General features: G+C 36.0%; 1 protein-coding gene across 1 annotated transcript; it reads right to left on the bottom strand.

Annotated features, from left to right (window-relative positions):
* Positions 1-7,336: 7,336 nt before the first annotated feature.
* Positions 7,337-17,999, bottom strand: LOC129276340 (mucin-2-like). The gene is made up of 5 exons (XM_054912723.2): positions 17,590-17,999; positions 16,131-16,781; positions 15,520-15,807; positions 13,949-14,179; positions 7,337-8,864 (listed from the first exon to the last, which is right to left on the bottom strand). The coding sequence occupies exons 1-5, from the start codon at positions 17,992-17,994 to the stop codon at positions 8,778-8,780; spliced, it is 1,662 nt and encodes a 553-aa protein (XP_054768698.2). The 5' UTR covers positions 17,995-17,999; the 3' UTR covers positions 7,337-8,777.
* Between the last annotated feature and the right edge of the window lie 7,179 nt (positions 18,000-25,178).

The following is a 25,178-nucleotide window of genomic DNA, read 5'->3' as shown; positions in this document are numbered from 1 at the left end:
GAAGATACATCTCCCCGGGAATTCCGAATTCCGTAAAGTAACGATGGGAGAGGGGCATCTAGTCCCCCTCCCAGCTGGGAGAAAATCTCAAGAAATCCCAAGGCTTGGACAGTTTGATAAGTTCAGTATTCTAGCTAATACCATCCAGAATTCTAAATTATGCTGTTCCTAATCTTGTACGTCATAAGACAACCAATCGAGGGTGTTAAAGTACTATTTAGACATAGACGTTTCACAGCAAAACACCTGAAGTTGTTTCTGTTCTTCACACTTTATATTCTTTTGTCGCCAATGCAAATCAGTAGACACAGCCCTTTGCAACGATGCAATTTTTGTTTTAAAATTTAAGGCTTTATGTGGTGTAACACAAAAGAGATATGCTTAGCATTGCCGTTGAGTATGAAATTTAATGCATGGTTTCTTCGTATATAGTCTGTTAGTTAACTTTATCACTGTATCGAAAGATTAAACAAGTTTGTAAAATTTTAGCAACACAGTTTGATTCTCAATAAAATAAGCATGATTGAAAATGGCTGAAGAATTCATCAAAATTGGAAAAAAAAAGAAATAACGAAGTTATGACATTTTAAAGATTTGCATTATTTCAGTGAAACTGTTATATGCGTGTTTTAATGAATATTCAATGAGCAAACTGATGATGACATATCTCCACTTGTTCTTATGTATCTTATTCTATAAAATTATATTCAATCGAATTTTGTCATCCAAGAACTAAAAGAAATTGGATTGACAACTGATTAAATGGATTAGCTATCCATTGCTCGAACTTGTTTCATTATAAGGGAAACATATCATACACACGCACATTAAATGAAAATATGAAAAGAAAAAGGACAGAGGGGATGTGAGATCATTAGCAAATGTAAATAATATTCATCATGATGTGCATATAACTGTTTCTACGAAATAATGCTAAATTTTTAGATTACATCATTTTGTTACTTGTCGGATTTTTTAATAAAATGTTGTTTATGTAAAATATGCAGTGTTTATTAAAAACTTTAATCGATTTCATTTCCTGAAAAGAATGAATCATTGAATTCATGTTTAATGATGATAAAATTATATTTTATACATCCGTTATTCTTTGAGAAAAGGAGAATCAGAATGGTAAATATGACTGTATGATTATGTGACATGAATTTGGGTTCATATGGCAGTCATTGAGTCATGCTGCTCATCACATTTGTTATTATATCACCATTATACTCACCATGGATAATGTTACGTCATTTACGAATACCATTCGATTATTGGAACTACCAGACAATTGCAACGCCCAATACAAGTAACGTCAATTTAGGTATCATATATTTTATTCATTTACATATCAATAATCCCGACAGATTAGATCACTTGTTCATCTTTATTTGTCAAATAATGATTTTTAATGATGAGTTTTGTTTTGAATGTTATAAATTTTCATGTTAAGCTTTGTTTTGAATATTATGAAGGAATGATTAGTAGAGGTCTCGTAATATATCATATTTGGGCATTAATAGGTATCAAGTATTGAGAGAACTCCCGCTGAAATTATACTTGAGCATGTTGGATTGTAAAATGCACAAATCTTAAATTGAAATGAATAAAGTAACATGTAAATCCTAGAAATTCGTGTCTTCTGAATCGTTTGAGTACATCACAATCTCTTGCACTAATTTGTTCATTTTTTAACCTGTCTTCCTTTTAGAAAAAAATCCTTCAAGAAAACAATTACCTAAAGGCAATTTATCATATTTATCCAATGAAAGATTTAAAACGAAAAATGATGAAACAGGATTTTTAAGGTCATATGTACTAAATAGAAAAGCAGGGGAAATGGAAAAAAAAGACAACGGAAATGGAAGATACATCACATCGATTACGTAATCATGGACAGAATAATCATAAAGATAGAGAAGGGAAAATTGTGGTACATGTACTTGAAAGTTAAATGGGAAGTTCACCCTGAAAAAAGTGTGTTGTATGAATAGCAGAAAAAAATAACAAAAAATATTTCTGAGGTTTTGAGGAAAATCCGTTGAAGATTAAGAAAGTTATTAGAATTGTTACGATACTGCAACAAATAACAATGAAAATTTTGTTTCAAATTTGATTTCCTTTTTTTATTACAGGAAATAGATCATACACTAAACAAAAAAAATAAATAATGATCTTACATCTTTTGAAGTGTTAGATGTGCAATCCAAAGTTATGATAGTCCTATATTAAATCCAGATAAAATCCAAGTTGGCTGGCGAAGATTCCTTAAAGTAAAGCTCACAATGATGGCGATGATGAAATTGATGTTGAAGCACGATGAATAACAAGTCACTGTAACGAGTTGAAATGTCTGTGAAGACGATGTTGATGATGATTAACAGTCAATTTCAGCAATCCATGGGTTGAAAAGCGTTCATTAAAACAGGTTGATGATCTCGATGCGAACTGAGAATTCCTCTCTCAAAGTAACTGCAAACAGTTCATTGATGGCGTTCAAATAATTCAACAGAAGATAAATGTTGTATTCCAGTTTGAAATAAACTATGCTCTGACATAAAGTCTGGTGTGAAACTTTGAGTTCTGATCTGATATGATGATTCCTTGAAGAAACTGCCAGCTTATATATAAATTTCCACTATTCTGGAAGCTTCTAGTGGTGTCTTTAAAAAAGAACTTTATCCTTTCTAGAATAGTCCACTTCTGGAAGACTCTTGAATGACCTCAGTGAAATTAACAATGTAAACATCATAGCTAATCTTATTGTCCTTTTCACTGCAGACAGGCTCTATTGTCTATCTTTGGACATTCTAGAAATAACAAAATTACTCCATCTCATTAAATATGCATGCCTAACAAAGCTTTACTGAGATATTCTGGAATATTCTTAATCATTATATGCTATGAATATCCTTAAAGAGGAAATAAATAAATAAATGAATGTAATTGCTCTTTACTATTCTTATATATAACATAATTATAAGTTTTGGATTTGTGACGTCACAAACGAGCAGCTGCCCCATATGTTATGTAATTCAAAATACATGAATTTCTTTTTTTCTAATAGTTCCTGATGACTTATTTTTGTTTTCTATTCATGATATGGTGCTAAATGATTTGTATATTGATATACAAAAGCTACAGTAAAATCCATTTTTATTTTTTTAGGTAAAAATTATATTTCATTGATTTCGCTAAGCAGGAATGCTGCTTTCATGTGAAGTCACAAATCAAATAATTAAAATTCTAATAACTTTAATTCTTTGATGAATTTTTCTCAAACCTTCGGCAATATTTGTTTTTGCTATTTTTACTATAAACTTTTTGTCAGGATGAACTTTCCCTTTAAATTGGACTCTTCACAGAAAATATGAATTAAATAAAGCATGGAATTAGGAAAAATTAAAAGACGATCGGGAAAAAGATATAGAGAAGAAAAGAGAAAAAGATGGATAGAGAGCGGCAAATATATACAAATATAAGGGGAAAATGGTAGAATAAATTTCTTTGTGGGTATGTATGTGGGGGTAGGGTATGTGTTATGGTGTATGGGTACGAGTGAAAAAAAATTGTGTATATAAGAGTCAACGAGCGAAATTGGCGACAGATAATGTTCATGTACATACGTGATGTATGTTGGTTTACACTGCCAATGCGTATGTGAGGATGTGAATGTGCGGAGAGAGAGAGAGAGAGAAATGGGGGGGGGGGGATGGACTTCATTGTTTTCACCATCACGACAACGTGTAGAAGAAAACCCCCCAATTATTTGAATGTTCCTGTTTTTTTTTCTTTTGCGACCCGAAACCATTAGAACGACGGATTTATCGAAATGAATTATGAATTCCATGTAGTTTCGCCATATATGGTAGTGTTGACAACATATCTCGAAAATTGCCTGAAAAGATGGATTGATCCCCTTAATAGTGAATACCAGAAAAGATGGCAATATGAAAAATAAATACTCGAGAAGCTTTATGGGTCAATTAGATACAAAAAATAATGTTGTGCATGTTTTTGGACAGCAGTGATATAGTTCGTATCAGGAAATTGAAACCCCTAAGATCAACGAGGCTTTTATTTTATACAATGAATGGTGCTAACACTTCATAAATAAGAAAAGTATATTAATATAAAAATAACGTTTCGCGGGAGGTTTCTGAATATCATACTATATGATACCATAACTATAAAATTCATATTCAAGGAATAAACCATTTTTCTCGCTTTAAATTAAGGCTTCCATCAATATTTTAGGAAACTAATTCGTTTTCATCACCTGCCTGCAATAGCATGAAATGTCATGGTAGCTAAAAATAATCGTTGTTTCAGGTCGGATCTTCAAAAAATTGATTAGTCACTGAAAATGACGTCTATCACTCCTTGATCTCCTTTCGGATATCAGTAAGAGCGTTTCGTTTGGTATCATTATGGAAATTGAATCATGACAATTAAAAAAAAATTATCATGCATAGTGTTTTGTGTCATGATAAAAATCAGTTAAATTATATCAATGCAAATGACATTTTCACTTTAAAATTCTTTTACTATGTATACCGCCGCCAGATTACTCTTTGTTACCCTCCCTTCAAATCATTTCTACTTCCTAATGCATATTTTTTTTCCAATAATGACTTTGAATTAAAAACATTTCATGGAAATTAAAATGATTAACATTGAATCCATCAAGTTGACGTAAATCTATCAACTCATTAATTTCATACGAAGCTACACAATGCTGCATTGCCGACTATTTCGAGCGGCAAAAATAAATTACAATATAATTAGCTCCGTACTCGATCCAACACATACACAGAAATTGCACGCACAAACGCACCCTCACCCACATCCTTACATACACACACACACATCCTCCCAACCATCCTCACACATGGAAACGTTCCCTCACGCGCGCAAGCACACACGTAAACACCATCACACACACACTCACACCCATACGCACTTTTAGAGGTTTCAGTAAAAAAAACCAAACAAGTTGAAAAACAGATCACTCTAGGTGCCACGAGACTAATTACCAAAGGACCAAATTATACTCATTCGACCAAACCCATTCTAAATTATTTCAATTTGATACTGCTGATTGACAAAAGTGTATGAATATGATTGACCATCTATAGAAAGGGCAACTACTGAACTTCCTTTGCCCAAATTAGGACGAAATATTGAGGACTTTGGAACTATTTTTTGGCTGGTGGAAGAATAGGGCTACTTTAGTGTTTCAGGTGATGAATTTGATCCCGTGAGGAGATATCTTCATAAATGCCAATTTATTTCAAAATGAGCTGGCTAAAATGCCCAATTCTGGTCAGATATGGAATGTCAGACATATATCCTATCCACTGGTAGTACACATTCAACCCTTTAATTTCAACTTTATCTTTTATGAATTTTTCAACAGTGCCGTTTTTAGACATTTTTTTACGCGCGTGACCCCTCTATCATATTTCAACAATGGTCCATGAAACACAATACTTTTCGGACTTGTTGACAAATTTGATTTTCCTCATATACATGTGAGAAATATACATGTACAACAACTTTGGCAACTCTTGTATTTAAATATGTGAAAGAAATGAACAATGGTCATGATGGTAGGCGTAGCAAAATTCGAGGTTCCCCAGAGCTATTTGTCCTTTGGAAAAAATTGGTAATGCCGAAAAAATGTCTCTGCCGGGAATCGAACCCGGGCCCCCAGCTTGGCACGCCGCGGCGCGCCGGTGCCTTAACCAATAGACCATAGAGACGGGTTAGTGGTTTGGGCGACCCCAATCCGACTGACCGTCAGATAAACAGATTTTGACACGATATCAATTTTGATTTCCTTTGTTGGGTGTAGGTGGGTTTTGAAAAATGACAAGCCGCCATGCCCAAGTTGGATCAAAGCTATTGCTTTGATACAATACTTGTATGGGAGAAAATGTACAAATGTGATAAATTATACATCAAGGTTCCCCAGAGCGATCCTTTATTTCATTTCAGGGCAGATAGCTCTGGGGAGCCTTGATTTAAGCTACGCTTACCATTGTTCTCTTCATTCATTTCTTTCATGTATAAAGGAAGAGGGCCCTTTGCACAACGTGTGTTGCAGCGCGTCATGTTCTATGTAGACGTAGAGGACGATATAGCGTATATCACTCGTATATGTGTCCGCTTAAGTTCTACATAATGCACATAGACATCGTTTGCGAGGAAGGTTAGTGGTTATTTAATTTCAGTCATGGATCCCACTCTGCCGCGTGTGTGATAAAATGCAATCTATTTTTATTGTTATGATGGAAATGATGGAAAATAAGTACCTGCGTTTCTGTTTTTTAAATCTTCCACTTTTTTTCTGCACCACCTTCACCCTCTTCTATCCTTACTCATTCTTTATTTCGATCTTCATCTTATCCTTCCTTTCTGTGTGTCCTGTTTGTTTTTCCATTCTTCATCCTTGATCCATTTTATTGTTTTCTTGTTCTTTTTTCTTCCTTTTTTTAATCTTTTCTTGTTTCCTGTTTTTTTTAATTCAAGTTGGCTTAAAAAATAATAATCATTAGACACTGAATTTCCCTCAAACGAAATACAAGTGGGAGTACTGAAATTAAATGTGAGAACAAAGAAAATATGTTCATCGTGGTTATGGTCTTGATTATGTACCTGTTATTATTGTGACCGACCTATATACAGAAAATGAAAGTGGCAAGTCATCCGGGTGATGCCAGGGGGCGGGGGGGGGGCATTGTTCGGCCTCCCTTACAATTTTTCAATTGATCACCGATTTGAAGAAAAAAAACGAGGAAAACAAGAAAGCTAAAAAATTAATAAAAAAATAAACCAAGAGAAATGCGCCTTGGTTCTGCAAATGTACACCTTAAGAACTGTCACCGCCCTGAATCGTCATTTAAGACACTTTAAGAGGTATTAATCCGGGCATGGAATTAAAGCAAAGAGCCTGTTGTTCCACTTTCAACTTCCGTTCCAAATTCTTGTAAGTGCTCATTTTAATAATTGCCCAGCGTTAACATCTCCACAAAATACACATGATGAAAAAGGACATTATGATTAATCGTTAACGTAACGGTGAGGGGGGGGGGGCGATTCATGATACAGGTCTGCAACACAACATTCAATAAATAGACTCTTCTTTCCTTCGACGAATAAATGGTACCCCCTCATTAACACGAGCTGTATATTCGTTACGATTATGGTGGGAGTATTTTTAAGTTTGATTACAATATTAAAAAAAATTCTTACAAATCCTGCATTAAATAACATTAACAAAAGAATAAAGCAATCTGACCTCTTCATTAATGACTAAGCAAATAAGTTTTTTCCCATGTCCAATTTGGCATTTTATTTGATAAGGTGTAATTATAACAACCTATTTTCAAGTTTAGTTTTCATTGCTTGCAAATCATTGTATTATTCTATAGACGAGCAATAATTTGAAAAACATCGCTTTTATCTCAAATCATGGTTAATATAACATTGAAAAATTTATGTCAGTTTTATAAAAAAATTCCCAAAGTCGATAAACACCATGCAAGCCGAGATAAAAACAATAATATCAGACCAATCTGATGGATCAATGTTATTTGTGCACCTATCCCACACGTCATACTGCACTTATAACCGTCATATGTCATTCATGAAAAACAGTTCATGCAATCTCTCTGGTGGAAATATTTTGAGAAACAATTAATGTACAATAAAAGTAACTTTAAAAAAAATTGCACCATTGGAACGGCAATTGAAATACTTTTAATCTCATCTTTGTAAAAGAGTATGTTGTCTAGATTTATAGGCGAATCTGTACCTTCTTTGAAGTTTTGGTTATAAAATAAGTTATAACATTTTTAATGTACTTTGTGGAATTGCCTTTCCCTCTTTGAAACTTTAATTTCATAGTTGACAAAAAACCCTGTATTTGGCATTGAACAAGAATATCTTTACCATATAAGTATATTTCATATTTTCAATAATGTTTACATAACAGATTTATTATATCAAATCTCCTTGAAGTTAAAGTATTCTTTTTAGGAAAAACAATAGAAATAACCTGAATTTGTTAAATTTAGTGTTATAGCGTAATTGTTTTCGTCAAATTGCCTCAGCTTGAATGCACTGTCTATTGTGAAACCTTGAAAACTAAATTCAATATACATCTTCAACAACATTCTGCATATAGTTCCTCAAAAAATAAAAACTGAAAATAAAGATATAATTCATTACATTTATATCTATTGAGTTCATTTCATTCACTGATAAGGCAAAGCGTTTGAAGAGGAGCCAAGTGTTACACAATCAATTATCTAAAATAGCAATTCAAACACAAACGTCGCTATTAAAGATCAATCCTGCCTAATTTCCTCAAAATAATGACCCTTTCGAATTAAAAAAAGGGCAAATGATGTGCTTAGTCAAAAATACGGCAGATCAATCTTGGTAATCATATTTTTGCACACATTTTTTTTCAATAATTGCAGCAACACCCAAGTCATATATATTTTCGTTTAATTGGTTTTCATTTCTAACTCTTATTAAGTGAGTGAGGTTTGTTTGGACAAACACATTTACTAAGCGGACATCAAAATTTCCTTTAGAACCGTTGATGGATATTTCCTGACCATGTCTTTGGACAAGTCGTTTCATTCCTAATCTTAAAATATAAGCTCTACCCCAAATCTAGGCAAAGTAATACAGTTCATAGCGAGCAATACCCGTTTTCTTTTCACTCATGATAGAGTTGTAATCACTTTGTAACCGTTCCGTATCTATGTCTGTGTGTAACGAAAGACAAGCGTGTATCCAGGTAGAATGTAGAGATTCGAAGACGGCAGGCATCGATCTTGGAAGATCACCTAATCACGAGAGAGAAAGATAAACGGTGAGGTTTTAAAGAATAGTTTAATTAGATAACGTATGGAAGAAACCTTACACAGGTAAAACTTGATGATTTTTATCTTTATTTAGAAATATATAATTAAGAACATACAACACCCACATGCTGAAATAAAAAAATCCATATGTCAACATTTAATGAAATTACCCTTCATTACAATTATCTTGATTCTGAAAGGCTTCTATCTCATCCATTCTGTTTCTCTAAAGCCCCTTTCACAATTGACGTACGACCTGTTTACGACCACCTGCAACAGTTTTTTCTTGTTGTTGCACGATCGATCCCATGGTGTCTTGCGAGCACTCGCAGTCGTTGTAGACGATCGCACAAACTCGAGGTGGTCGGAGGTGATCGTGACTGGTCGCATCTGAACTTTGAACATGTTCAAAATCCAAACGCGATCAAATACGATTGATTCACTCGCAACAGGTCGTACCATCGGTCGGGCGATCATCGTGTGAGTGTTGTTCAACGTTGTACGACTTGGTGCGAGAGGTGGCACAACTAAGTATAGTCGCATTTAGTCGACTGGAGGTCGTACAACACTTGCAGATGTGCTGGAGACCTACAGAGACCAGTCTTGCGACTGGGTGCGATAATATGAGACTGTTGCAAGACCGATCGAAATTACGGCTTACTACATTCCACTACCGTTGCATTCGCATGTATGCGACCGTTCAGCCCCTTTCACAATTGACGTCCGACCAGTTTACGACTGCCTGCAACAGTTTTTTCTTGTTGTTGCACGATCGATCTCTTGGTGTCTTGCGAGCACTCGCAGTCGTTGTAGACGGTCGCACGAACTCGAGGTGGTCGTGACTGGTCACATCTGAACTTTGAACATGTTCAAAATCCGAACGCGATCAAATACGATCGATTCACTCGCATCAGACCGTACCCGGGGTCGTACCATCGGTCGGGCGATCATCGTGCGAGTGTCTTTCAACGTTGTACGACTTGGTGCGAGAGGTGGCACAACTAAGTAGTCGCATTTACTTGACTGGAGGTCGTGCAACACTTGCACATGTGCAAGCGACCTACATGTACAGAGACCTGTCTTGCGACTGGTTGCGATAATAATATGGGCCATAAGACTGTTGCAAGACCGATCGCAACGGCTTACAACATTGCACTACCGTTTCATTCGCATGTATGCGACCGTTCCACTCGCAATCCCTCGTGCAACACTCGCATGTGATCGCACGAGCACAATAAGAGTATATGCGACTTACTCGTGCATCGGGGTTTACTGGTTGTTTTGTTGTACGACAGCTGTTGCAACTGTGAAAGCCTCTGTGCGATCTTATGAGATGACTAGCGATTGATGCCTGTTGCAGCCTGTCGCACGACCAAAAGGTCGCAAATGGTCGAACGTCAATTGTGAAAGGGGCTTAAGTCACGACTTGAACAGTAAAGTAAAATGAGACAAACACAACACTGACAATTTCACCAAAATTGGTCAAGGAATAAGAAAGCTTTTTAAAGCTTATCATTAATTCAGGTGAAACAGTTCTATACATGCCTGAATATGCAATGGAAAAGTCGATGGTGTCTAATCCCTACTTTTTTGCATTGTACATCTTGGGTACAAGGAATTATATTAATTCAAGCTCTGTCAACCCAAGATTGAAAACAGATTAAATGCGTTTTGTTTTGGCTACGACGAAGATATACCATTGACATATATATGGAAATATGAAATAGTTATGATTCCATGTAATATATAAGAAAAATGAAAGTGGGGACATAATATCATAATCCCAACTAAAGAATATTCACGATGACGTACATATAACTATTTCATTTTTATTGTAAATCGGATTATGATGAAATTTTATGATGATTTGTTTTACTCTCTTTATTTATTGAATATAAGTATGTTACGCTCGGAATACCAGTTGAAAATATAGTCATTATGGACTTTTTTTTTTTGGATAAACAAGTTCACACCTAGTTACCAATAATGCATATAGCATTTCCATGTATTTGAAAGCAGGATAAAAGAGCATTGTAGATTAAATGCCTCGCTCACGGGCATAGCTGCCGCGGCCAGGGATCGAACCCCATACTTTTTCATGTATAGCCAGGCGCCTTAGACCACTCGGTCACGGCACCTCCACTGACGCTACTATCAGTAAGTAAAGAGCGCCTCCTGCTGTCACGATGTGGACGGTATTATTCGAAGGGACACAGGGAGTCCTCATAGCAATTGATTTACATGCATTACCCACCCCTATGTCATAGGTCGTTTACCCTTTTTTTTCCACACAACGACATCCATGACCCAATATTGATATTTCCTACAAACACGGGATAGTTTTATATTATATGCATTTTTTTACTTTAATTGTTAATTTATCTTTATTTATTAAAATATATATGAATTGTATGTGTTTGTTGAAACTGAATTTGAAATAAAAAATATTGTTAACAATCCACACACCCAGAAGAGACCTGGGTTTATTGTTTCCCTAATTTCCTATTACCGTCAAATCCTTAAATTGGTGATTTTACTGTATACATGACAGGAACCAAAGATTATGAATATTGTAAGTCATTCTTCATGTATAACAGGCAATAATCTATTACCTACCGCATGATCAGAAATTCTTAAATAACTTGGTCATATTATAATCGTTCCAATTGAATTGAATTTATTGTCCAATTGAATGGAAATTCGGTGCTAAATGGTTGTCAACAGATTTACAAATACAATGTATACGAATGGGTAATAATTAACAATAAATAAATCCAATAATAACAGCAAAATGTCGTTGTGACTTAATAAGTGTTTGAACGGTTATTGAACACATTATAAATTAAAATATTATTTATAATAATAATAACAATTATAATAATAATAATAAAGTATAATGTTGTACCAGGCTGACTAATCCCGACCCCCTCCCAGATACATGAGCATACAAGGCAGTGTGTCCGCGTCTTACTGTTGATATGTAAATTGAGTCTAGTACAAATGAGTATCTACATGTATATTGAATCTGCTTAGTGCGGGGGACGCACAAACGAATTCCCGATCGATCATATAGGTGCAATAAATGGAAAAGGGGTGTGTGGTGTCTTTTAAAATGCAGATTATGTTGGGGAGAACTCGATCAACCTATATATCTTTAATACTTGGTAATTCTGTCCCGATGATACGTTGAACAGTTTTCCGTATTCGTTCTAGTCTTTTCTTGCTAGCAGATGTCAGATTACGAAAGAAACAAATGAAATTCAATATTAAGATTGACTGAACGGTTGACTTGTAAAACACGACAAGGGGATTCCTTAGTTGTCTGTTACAACCATGTTGTGTTTATCTTAAATAAAGATATCTATTGGAACTTCGAAATTAGGTTTCTTAAAATCCACAGCAAATCGCATGCTCTCCAGTCATTTATAAGACAACGTTTTCATTAATATAAACATTGACATACTGTTGGGTATATTCCAATACTTTTTGAATGCCTTTGATACACCAAATCATCACAATACTAATCTGCATTAGCTGTCTTATTGCGGTATCATAGGGTAGGTATGGGCCAGAACCTACCTCACGGATCACGGACTCAATTCTGTATCAGTACAATGTGTAATTCTTATATTCTTAATATTACTTATATACCGTGTTTACACGCTGCATCGGCTCGCGGTTCAGAACCGCGAGCCGATGCAGAATCGGCTTTTTTGTTACATGTAAACGCGATTAACTTACATCGGCTCTCGGTGCAGAATCGGCAATTTTGCACCACTAAAGTAGTATAGGTTCAGAACCGCGAGCCGATGCAGGATCGGCTTTTTTTCTACGTGTAAAAAGAAAGCCGATTCTGCATCGGCAATTGGCGCGCATTTCATTCACTTTACCATTATGACCTACAAGGATCCAGCGTTGTGATGACGTATCATATTGTTGGTGCGCGGATCATTTCAGGTTTTTGCCACGCGAGCCGATTCTGCACCGCGAGCTGTGACAGCGTGTAAACGCAGTGTAAGACAAACCAAAAGCCGATTCTGCATCGGCTTTTGGTTCTGAACCAAAAGCCAATCACGTGTAAACACGGTAATAGGGTAGCAAAATGCAGCTTGATTTACCCTCTTTCGACATTTTCGACCAAATATGTTAATTTCTTTTACAAAAGAAAAGTTTCCTTCCTTTGGTGGCAAAGTATTCGATATATCGGCTATTGTTTGACAAGTGATGCGTACTGCTTTTCTAATAGTTTTTTTCTTAAAAAGAATACTTTGCCAACATTTGACGGATTGTTGCTACTTGATAGATAACATCACCAAAATTACTACTGTTGCTAATGACAATGAGTTCGGCATTAAATGCACAAGTAACCTTGTTAAAAATCTTTCACATTATGGCTTATCTCGAAGTGTTGCGTTCCAGTGTGATGCGTTGTGCTAATTAACCAAACCTTTCGAGAAAAGCTCCCCGCTTGTCTCGAAGTGTTGCGTTCCAGTGTGATGCGTTGTGCTAATTAACCAAACCTTTCTAGAAAAGCTCCCCGCTTGTCTCGAAGGGTTTTGTACTTGAGTGGTACGTTGACGCAACCTTTCGAGACAAGCGATCGGGAGGGGGGGGGGGGTGGTCTTGAAATAATGCGTTAATTGGTTTTATGAATCAATCGTATAAAATCACTTTGAAAGTGAAAAACTCAAAATTAAAGGTACAAAATTATGAATTTGAAACAAAAGATTTTACGTTGCCTTCAGATCAGCCGTTCATGATGAATCAACGTAGTGAAAAGGAAAATGAAAAAAAAACAAGATGGTAATTTTTTAATTGTTTTTGTACACAGGCCAGCTGAATTCCATATTCAATATTTCGTTACGTTATTTTCATTTTAGACGACTGGTTAAAGCAACCTTTCGAGAAAGCCCCCACCCTTCCCCCTTGTTTAGAAAGGTTGCGTTAATGCACCACTCCGTTTTCAACACAACCCGAGACAAGTAGGGGCTTCTTTTGAAGGGTTGGGGCAGCGCACCGCGATGCACCACAACGCAGCACTTCGAGATAAGTCTGTTACATTTTACCTCTTGCTGTAATGTTATCACGGTCACGGTCCAGATGTGTGAATCGTCGATCCGTAAACCCAACATACGTGTCAACACGAAGCAGTGTGGATCTAAGGTGGATAGGTTGATGGGTTCCGCCTGTTCACGGGCCAGGTACCTCAGGAGGTCGATGATACCAAACATTGGAGGAACTGCTATACGCCACTGCCTGAGAGCACCATTGGCTTCCACTAAAACCTTCACATCGGACTAAGAGATTTAAAATGATACAACGGAAAATGCCTTGATTATTATGATAGTTATTATGCCTTAAACTCCGGGGGACAGTTGCTCAAGGTAATTCATGCTTGCATGTAACTTCGCAATTCAATAGCGTGACAGAGTGATTCACTTATCTCATAATCATGTAAGAGGGCTGTTCTAGATAACGCAAATTGAAGGAAACCCATTCGAAAAAGTGCAAAGAATTTGGAATTGGGCATCTAGATGAAAATAGGAACCATTCATTCCTTTTCAGCGTAGACAGAACGATTGGAAATGCGGAAAAGCAGTTGTGAAAGACACAAAGGGCATTTGAATCCCTTTTTGGAACTTGGAAACGCTGCTCATCGTTTACTCCGTTTTTTTCCTCATCTCACCATTGATTTGTCTAAGATGAAATTGAAATTGAAACAACTTCATCGCAGCCAAAGACTGTATTGCGGTTTTTTTACAACGTAAAATACACAATAAATAAAATATAAATAATCATAACAAAATACCGTGTGAAAGTAATAAGATTAATGATACGTATTTCATTGTATATGGTGAAAAAAAAAAAGAGAGTAGAATGATTGTATATAATTGTAGGATAACTGGAATCTTTGATATTTGTAACCAAAAATATTATATTGGGATCAAGTAAGTAGATAATTTATGTGCTTGCATGAGCAAAATGATAAACAGAAATGATAAACAAAGGGAGTTTCTTTAAAGAACTGAAGATAATGTATAACCGTGCCGGAACGAGTAAAAAGAAAAATGAAAGGATGTCGATAAGGTTAGTTGAGCTCCATAAAAGGATTTTTTATGATATCAGCGTATACATGTAAATTAATCAGGTATACCTGGCTTAAACGGACATAACAAGAGACACAAAACTAATGATTGATTAAACAGTTTCCAGCTATATATGTATATCATGGAATTAACATAAATATTAAACAATTACACGAAGATTGGATAAAACAACCTACTGTGCCCATTGAAAATAAACAATGATAAAATTGGTAAAAGTAAAATTGAAATATGAGGATTAGAAAAAAAAGACCTTTGCATGATTATTCCGTGAAAGACGCGGTTCTAGCTTTTTATTGGATGCCAAATTTCATATGCAACTATGGCGTCCGACAATGCAGTATTCAAACATCCTGTACCAGCCTTACAGAAACCTTGTAACGTTAATGATACCCAACATAATCCCTGTTACAACTGGTAATATGAGAGCGATACACACAATGTCACAACGATGCGCTATTTAGATCTTGGATCAAAGTTTGACTACACAATCACAAAGATATGTCTGGGCCCACTGTTAGTGCTCTACTAACCCCTGGAGGTCCGAAATACAATGTACCCTGAGACTGCCCAGGCTGACTGTTAGCTGAAAGCCGAGATGTCGATGTCATTGTTGAAGAGGTGAATGATGGCGGATGTGAGGTGTGGGATGGATGGCTCGTAAGACTTAAAGTAGTAACAGGAATGGAGGGTGGTGGTGACGACCCATTTGGATCGGCGGTTGTTGGAAGCAGTGATACCTCGCTCATTCGGTGCGGTTGTAAACCGGGTGAAGTGAACGTAATTGAAGGGTTGACGGGTGTGAAGCGAGTAGAGGAATCCTGATAACCAAAGACAAGGGGAAAAATGCGTTTAAAAAACATTTTGCAGCGTTTAAAGGGGGTAAGATTACAGCTCGAAAATAATTTCATCGTTACTTTAGGTTTAAAATTGTACTTCTTTCCTCGGACATGTTAGTGTCAAAAAGCTCTTCTATCATGTATATTTACTCAATTTCAGATCATTTACACAAGTGTAATGCAATATTACCTATATACTCGACACAATATTAAGGAATGCAAATGTGCGCTTTATTTCCTAAAGATCAAGAAGATCATCGTCAAATCAAATACTTAAAATATTGATTAATCGGAGATGTACTTACTGAAATCGTCTGAACAATATCCGGGAGAGATGACGCACTGGAATCACTACTTGCAAATACAGGGGGTGGTAGACCACTCATGTCGACAGGTGGCGGGGAGAAAGGCAGTTCTTCAAATGGCTGTGGCACAGAACTATCCGACCTTGATGACTGTGAATTGATGTTAACCTCTTCGGTGTTCACGATATCTTCAATCCTTGGTGGTTCCAATGGTTTATCAATGTGCGGTGATCTCTGTATCGGTCTAAATGGTGATACTGACGACTTTGGAAAGGAAGCCGTAGAGGGCGCTTTGTGATGTCCAACTTGCCTTGGACTGGGGAAGATGGGCGTTCGAGGCTCTTGTGATTCTGTCTTCCCTTTAGTGTATGGTCTTTGTTTAAAGGGTGGCAGGATAGGGATGTTTGGTACCTGAGGAGCAGATCTTTCAGATATAATAGATGAATGAGACTGTGGCTGCTCGATCAATGAGGATGATGATGATGAAATTGATTGTATTGGGTCTACAGACGGAGCGGATAAACGAGAGCTTCTTGGTTGGGCGACGTAAGTTCTATGTTCTGCCTGACATCCCAGGACCCTGCGGAGGTATTCACCAAAATGCGAACTAATCGTTTGAAGAAATGGGAGTAGAAAATGATTTTCATCCACCTGCAAAAGGAAACGGTGATAACGAGAAAAAGTCGCACTTAAAACAAAAAAAGTATGTCGACGTCCACATAAAATAAGTATTTCATAGTTCTAAAGAATTATGATTATAGCACAGCTCCAGCATTTCGCATTTATTCATTGCTAAAACTATTTCACACTTCTTAGATTTCATTTTGATCACCGAGCAATTTAGCTCGCACGTGTTATGAATTTCCGTCATGCTTTCGTCTAATATCGAATTAATTAGAAACGATTGAGACAATTGACCAATTTTACTTTTCATATTATATGGAAACTGTATAATGTACTGTTAAAAATGATCAGAATTATTTTTGTTTACAAATTTTCGGCATTACTCCTATTTGTTTTTAAGATCAGTAAGCTCGATCTGTAATGAAAACCATAAGTCAGAAAAAAAATACTGTTTATATATGAAATAACATTGGGAGATTTTTTCTTCTTTGGGTTTCTGAACAAATCATTTCCAGCATGGTTTCGTGATGGTCCTCTATAATGAATCACCCGAACAAATCTCTTTCAACCCCGTTATTTTGGACTCTACAACGCTATGCAAACATTATTGGGGAAATCAATTGCATAAAAATAAGGTCCTACATTGTTAATTATCATCTTATGGTGTTTATCTAAATTTGCCACTCTCCACCCAGGTGTAGTAAATTTGAACCCGGTAGGAGGGAATTCCTTGAATGCTCGAGCGAGGTTAGTCGTCACAACACCCTTCATCTATTCTATAGCAAACACAGTTAAATCACTTATTAATCTTTAATAAAATATATTGAAGAATTACCTGCGATCTTGTCGAGCGTCTAAGGCCACTCTGGTGATAACGGTTAGACGTTGCCAAAGATGGATGTTTGACCAAGCCCCCACCTAGACTAACGATCAGGTCCCGGAATCTTGATGCTGAGGTGTGGTCATTCGCTTTCTTCACACACCGTTGATGTGGATTCAATTGTTCGAACTGGAATGGAGTTTTGTCAAGTTTCTGACGTGAATGACTTTGAATACTGAACGGATTGCTGGTGATTCTCGTCGCTGAGGGCGTCTTCTGGTACTGAGTGGGTGAGTAGAATTCGCTGCTTGAGAGGAAACCGTGCCGGCTCTGCCAAGTAAACGGTTTGCTGTGTACAGCGGAGATCTCATGAACTACTGTCGAAAAGATGAGCAGTAGAGACAGTCCCCAGTCTCCCATTTTGTGCACCTACAAGAAAGAAAAACTTAGGAATATGAATTTGTGAATTTATCTATTTGCGGATTCGCGGGTGTAGAGTCCTTAGCGATATCTAGATATGTCATCAATATTATTCACTGAAATTCAGTCTGTGGCATTTGCCTAAAAATGGGCGTATAACGTTGAATGACTCTCTGAAACGATTGAACTCAAATCTTTGTGATAACATTTTTTTTTAATATCCTGGGACGCTGAGCATTACCGAATTGAGAAGAAAAGGAATACAGATAATAACCCCTTATTACCTAACCAAATTGAGTTTGCCATACAGACAATTTCTCCTATCAAATAATACTTTGCTATCAAAGATGAAAACAAATAATAATGAGACGACTAATTATTTCGTCAGAAAAAAATTTCACAATGTTTAATATCCGCATTCTATTCGAATTCGGCCCAATCCATGTTAGACCCCCCCCCCCACTAACTGCCTCAAATATCACCACACGCGCAAACTCACTGACACATGGTTCATGGTTCATTTATTTTTTTCTTTCTCAACATTTGTACATAAAATTAGTTAACAACATCATATAAAAAACGCCCCCACACGAAAAACCATACACACGTAACACACACACACACACACAGAAATCCAGGTCCTTCCTTTCATTCTCACCCGTGCATACACATAAGGAATCAAGGATGAACATCGTTCACTTTTATTCAAAATAACCAGAGACGATTGCCAATAATCGACATAATTTTTTTTAACCGCAATAGCCATTTATTGTTTTGATCAATTAATTGAATGCCTCTGGCTATTAACTAGCCTGCGTTGCGCAATTTAATATTGCAGCAGTGCGCACTTTGAATCATAACTTTATGTAGAGATTGATAATATCTCAAAGATACAGAGAAAAAATCCCAACCAAAGTGATACCAAAGTACTTACTTTCATTGATATCTAACAGCCATTGATATTGATTGAAGAAAATACTTTTTAGAAGAATGAACAATATATCAATTTTTACTGTTGATCTGAGATTACCATTAACCTTCACCCAGTAATCTGAATTCATACTGCCTGATACCTGTTCATAATTCACGTAAATCCATTTTTAACATGATACTGATATTTTGAAATTTATCTTAAAATTTCAAAATCATAAAATTTAATCAATATTTTTTAAGACCTTCCTCCGGTGACCTGAAATCAAATTAATTGATTTGCCGATACTTATATGACTTTTTTTTTTTTTGGGGGGGGGAAGTGGATAGAAACATTTTTTATCTTGAACAAAAAAATATTACAACACAATTAAAGTTTATCGGTCCTAAATTACCTGTAACCGTGATAGTGTTCCCTGTCATAGTGAATGATATATTTCAATGTAAAAGTTAGGGAAAGCAATTATGCCCCTAAACACATGAAGCATAGATTGAGTGACATATACTCAATCATATTATACTTTCAATTAACATCGTTTCCTTTCGACAAGTGCAATATAGAAATACCCCTTGGCGTTTTAGAAGAAACTCACGCTTTGTATCAAATTACAGTGATGAAAATCTATGAACGCAATGTCCATGCTTGTCATTTCGTTTTGATAATGAGAGTCTTCTTCCATAATGTATTTATTGAACCTTTGTCACACGTTGGTCCATGCGGTAAAATATATATGCAAGTATTAAGTGTGCAATGTAGTATGGAACTAATCGCGTTTTGTAAAGTTTATTCTTAATCTCGTAGTTAATCATGCAATAGACTGTTAAAGATGGCCACATCGAAACTTAGCCTATTGTTTGCAGTATATATAAATATATATATATATATATATATATATATATACTGTATATAAGTTGCGAGCAAGATTTTTTTACATTGTAATTACAATAATCAATTTCTTTAATTTCCTTTGCTCTTTTCTTTTTCGTGGTTATGAAAAAGTGTTTGACAGTAGTTCTGTCAAAATCTCTGTATTGTGCCTCAATTTTGATATTTATGGAAATGTTTTGGTACACATATTCATGCCACTTTAGCTTAATCTCCTTATTGTCTCGTCCTACTCACTAGCTCTGCATGGTATTGACTTCTGAAATAAATTAAAATTGAGTAGAATTATGACTTGTTTTCATTCTTTTTGATGTTTTCACTTTAGAGCAATTCATGTTTCTTATCCAAATTCTTCCATTTCAATATAGGGCCTAAATACACATATATTGAATATATGAAGAGGTCTACATGCACGTTTTCACCTCCACGTACATTAGCTTTTCTACTGTTTTTGCATATGATTTTCTTAAGGACGTTCCACAGTTAAAGTGAAATCCATGTCATTTACACCAAACTTTGCACATAGATATTTTAGAACTTGAATATTCGAAATATGTAAGAAATAACATAGGTCCATGTGCTTGATTTTTTGCTATAGAGCTTCAAAGTTCACCCAACTGGATGTTCTTAAGAATTGCGCATTCAAAAGAATTTGCCATTTTTAGACCTCGCAAGATCACTACAATGAGTTTAAACCTCTATTACTCAGTCAAAATACATGAAAAAGACATCAAATTTCGCAAGAGAGTTAATAATTGTATCGTTAGAATGGAGAATCTCTTTACAGTGCTATTTTTTGCAATTTTAAGTCTAACAGCACTGTCAGTTCTTAAAAATGGCGTAAAAGATAACAAAAACCCAATCTCAAAAGTGTGAAATTTCAATAACAAACTACAAAAGTACAATAAATGCTGCACTTTATTCAAAATCCATGTCATTTTTACCAAAATTTGCAAAGTTGTAGAGGAAAGTATACCTAAGAGGTGCAAACATTAAAAAATAGGTTTTCAAACTATCAGCATTTTTATTAGAGCAAATGTGTTTTTAAAAACACCAAAAATGCGCCAAATACTTTGTATCTATGTGAAGAAAAAATCAAAACCACTCTACCATTTATTCAAACTCGGGCTCATATTCGTGATTCTTGGCAGCACTGCAGACTAAAGTATTTTGAAATTGTAGAGATATTTTTTTAAATGGTCCATGGAATAATTCCATTTTTTAAACGCATCGGATCTGCAGTTAGAGTGCAGATGATGAGAAAAATCATTTCATACCCACAGCTAATTAATCACCTGTTCATCCATTGTGACGTCAGTGCGCAGAGTGTAAAATATGCGCAGATCATAATGCGCACAAACATAACTGTGGAACGTCCTTAAATAAACAAACATGAATGGAATAATTCAATCACTTTTAAGAGTTTTTTTTGTCCTCATCAGAGGTATTTATTACATTAAAATCAATAAACAAACACAAACAATATATACAATTAGTTTCACATTTCACAAGCTTTTGATTTCATTGTACTGTTTTTCTGCTATTTTTATCTTATTATTCTTTTCAAGAAATCTCAAATTAAGGACTAATTCTCTCTTGAAATCTGACAACATAGAAAAATAACTGAATTTTTTTGAAGTGAACTGAGACAACACATAAACTCTATAAATCGTATATTGTGCGAAAACCTAAATTACGTTCAGAAAAGTCATGTTTTCATTTTCAACATCGTGGCCAATCATTACTGTTTTCTCATTAATTTGAATATTCACATTAAACTGGATCTTAATGAAATACCGTAGTTTCTGCCAAAATAAATTCACATGTAGACAATGCAACAAAACATGATCTAGAGTTTCAATTTGTTTACAATGGTTACAAGCCATGTCTGATGTGATCACTTTTAAAAGTTGTCATGTATCTATTTTTCTTAGCATTTACTCAATGTCGACCTTTCTTTTTAAATTGCATGTGAGGCATGATAGAGAAAAGCCTTTACCACGAACCAAGTAAACTAGAAACCGAGATTGTACGATAATCATCCTAACTTCTACGAGGACCGGTGCCCTGTATTATGTACACTTCATTCCATTGGCGTAATGAGCCAAATATTTTGAGGGGGCTCGATATGGCGCATCACGTAAAATTGATTGTAAGAAAAGTTGCGAGCGAAGTGAGCGACATTTTCAAATATCTAAGTATGTGATAGATTGTGACATATTATTCAGAAAATAATATCACATTTCAATAAAACAGAATTATAAAAAAAATAATATCACATTTCACCCTATCCCTTTCCTTTTCTGTTCTCCCCCCCTGGTCGTGAAAAAAAAAGGGGGGGGGGGGGAAACCCCGATCCCCCATCTGTACGCGAGTACTTTTTTTCATGAGAAACGATTATTTCTTGACATTCCTCAGGAATCTTTATGATAAGGGGTTGTATGCTCTGATAGGATTACTTCACTTACCTCAAGCTTCTTCGATCCATTTTACACCACTTAGTCTTAAATCTCTTGTTCTTTATTTCCTTTTGTCCATTGTCCCTTTCTTCTCTATCAGTTTCTGCCTTCTAAATTACTTGTCCGTCATCGTTTGTGGTTTCCCATTTACAGTACTACGTTATTCTGATGTGGAGGTCAAGGCATCTTAGGTGACGTCATATTGTGTTTGCATCGAACAATTGGGATATTTTCTTTCTTTACATAATTATTTCCTTAAGACAAAAACAAACAAAGCTATTCCTTTTGACCTTAAAAAAAATGAACTTGGGGGGGGGGGGTGCGCGCGATTCCATTGAGATTTACTTGGGTGGTGATGCGTGTATTATTCACTATAGACAGCATCCCTGGAAATGTGGTAGGCTTAATAGCGGTACTTTAATCAAAATCCCCTTCATTTTAAAGCGAAACTTTTTTTGTTCGAAAAATTCATCGTGATCAATTTGACCTACATTTTGTAGTGAAAACTCTTTTTTTTTGGGATTGCTATATTCAAACCAGCTGCCCTTCTTCTAAAGTCGTCCCCAGGGTCCTGTTTCAACTATCAAATATCATATTTTTTCCCCTTTTTTTTAAAAACAGTTTTCACTCCGTCTAATATGATGAAACCGGTAATCCGGTAATACCTGATACCGGCTAGAAAACTAACTATTGATGAGTTTTTATTCAAATTGGAGTTAAAATCCGACAATTTGAAATTAGATCCTAAGCTTTCAAATGTCGCGTTCTGAAGGTTAACTTCATTTTAACATGTTTAATAAGATATATACATCTACATCCCGAATCAGAGATTAGCATGACATGTTGAAAATGTTTCGCACATGTAGGTTTATGGATTCCAGCGTCAGACATTTCTTGACATTTTGCTAATGTGTCATTACCATTTCTAATACATCTTTTCTTCAATACTTACACGAGAAAAAGTTCGTTCTCAAGATATATGTGACCATCCACCCCACCCCAACATCAACAAGAAGTCGCCAAGGAAGGCAATCTGTATTATTATAGTTAAAATGATAAAATGGTCTTCAAAAAGTCACAATTAGGATATTACCTTACAGTGGAAGTAGTTATAGAAGTAGGGGTAGTATATCGTAGCAGTAGCAGTAATAGTAGTAGTAGTAGTAGTAGCAGTAGCAGCAGTAGTAGTATTAGTAGTTGTAGTAGAAGGAATAGTCGTCTGGTAGTAGTAGTAGTAGTAGTAAGAGTAGTACTAGTAGTAATAAAATTAGTAGTAGTACTAGTAGTAGTACTAGTAATAGTAGTAGAGTAGTAGTAGTAGTAGTACTGTAGTAGTACGAATTGGATTAGTAGAGGTAACAGTAGTAGTAGGAGTAGTTGTTGTAGTAGTAGTGGTGATGGTAGTAATAGCAGTAGAAGTAGTATGAATTAAATTAGTAAGAGTAACAGTAGTAGTAGTAGTAGTAGTAGTAGTAGTAGTAGTAGTAGTAGTAGTACTAGACGTAGTAGTCACGGTAGCAGTAGTGGTAGTAGTAGTAGTAATAATATTAGTAGTAGTAGTAGTAGTAATAATAGTAATAGTAGTATTAGTAATAGTAATAGTAGTAGTAGTAGTACTAGTACTAGTAGTAGTACTAATAGACGTAGTATTCACGGTAGTAGTAGTGGTAGTAGTAGTAGTAGTAGTAGTAGTAGTAGTATTAATAGTAACAGTAATAGTAGTCACGTATGTACCCTGCGCATTGGCCTGTGATCCACGATGATCCATAGCATTTATATTGTGCCATATTTCTGTTAAAATCTTTCATAGGCGCAGGCTCATCCAATTAAGCTAATTATTACATATCTACTTTGAGAGACGATTTGAAGAGTTCAATGTTGTAAATTTCACGGAGTGAAGAAGGGAGTGAGTTCCAGAGGCGTGGGATAATAGATGAAAAGGCACGGTCTCCATATCCCTTTCGGTGTGTGATGGGCACGTGAAGAGTGACACCAGTACAAGTACTTACTAGTATACGGCGTCGTTCTATAAGGGAAGTCACATAACCTGAAGATAAACCATGGACAGCCTTGAAAGTCAGGAGAAGGATTTTGAATTCGATCCTGTACTTAATTGGTAGCCAGTGCAACTCCATGAGAAAAGCGGTGATGTGGTCATATTTCTTCGTACCAGTTAGCATGCTTCTGTACACTCTGGAGTCTGTTCAGGATGGTGGAAGGAAGACCAGCCTGCAGAATGTTACAGAAGTCAATCCTGGAGGTGATTAAGGAATGAATTAGGCTTTCTGCTGCAGAACGAGTGAGTAGCGATCTTATAGCCGACATATTTCATAGCTGGTAGTAGGTCGCTTGGCATACCTTGGAAATATGCTTGTCCATCTTCATAAACTGGTCGAAGAAAACACCCAGATTACGAGCATTCTCTGAAGGCGGGACAGACATACTGTCAACTTGAATATTTTGTGGGACAATCTTGTTTCGCATATGTGGTGAAGAAAAGACTAAATATTCAGTCTTTTCATTCCGCTTCACAAAATTCATTACCATCCATTCTTGGATTTCTGCCAGTCAGGTAGTAAGACCTGAACTAGCATCAGCATCATCATCTCTTACTCTTGGGTCGAAGGTCACATATAAATGAACTTGCAATCCATGATAACGAGCAATTTCTTTAAGAGGTGCAGTGTACAGAGTGAAGAGTAGCGGCCAAAGGACGGAACATCATGGAACACCGTACTTAAAGAGAGCCTCCTTTGACAGTGTCCCATTGATATTCACAGTTTGCCGTCTGCATTGGAGGCACGACCGGAACCATGCTAAGGCAGTGGCATCAACCTAACAGTCGTCATGTAATCTCTGGAGAACGACTTCATGGTCTTTCGTGTCAAATGCTGCTGGTAGATCTAAGA

Source organism: Lytechinus pictus, chromosome 14 (assembly GCF_037042905.1).
Source record: "Lytechinus pictus isolate F3 Inbred chromosome 14, Lp3.0, whole genome shotgun sequence".
Lineage (NCBI taxonomy): Eukaryota > Metazoa > Echinodermata > Echinoidea > Temnopleuroida > Toxopneustidae > Lytechinus > Lytechinus pictus.
Note: the sequence above shows the minus strand (reverse complement) of the source record. Positions and strands in the feature narration are given on the sequence as shown.

What these genes read in the sequence shown, in the direction of transcription:
- LOC129276340 (XM_054912723.2), bottom strand. Translation starts at nt 17,994, where the DNA reads ATGGGAGACTGGGGACTGTCTCTACTGCTCATCTTTTCGACAGTAGTT. An exon ending in ATATTGTTCAGACGATTTCA is followed by an intron (nt 15,808 to 16,130) that starts GTAAGTACATCT and finishes TTTGGTTATCAG; the next exon opens with GATTCCTCTACTCGCTTCAC. An exon ending in TGATAACATTACAGCAAGAG is followed by an intron (nt 8,865 to 13,948) that starts GTAAAATGTAAC and finishes TCTCGTGATTAG; the next exon opens with GTGATCTTCCAAGATCGATG.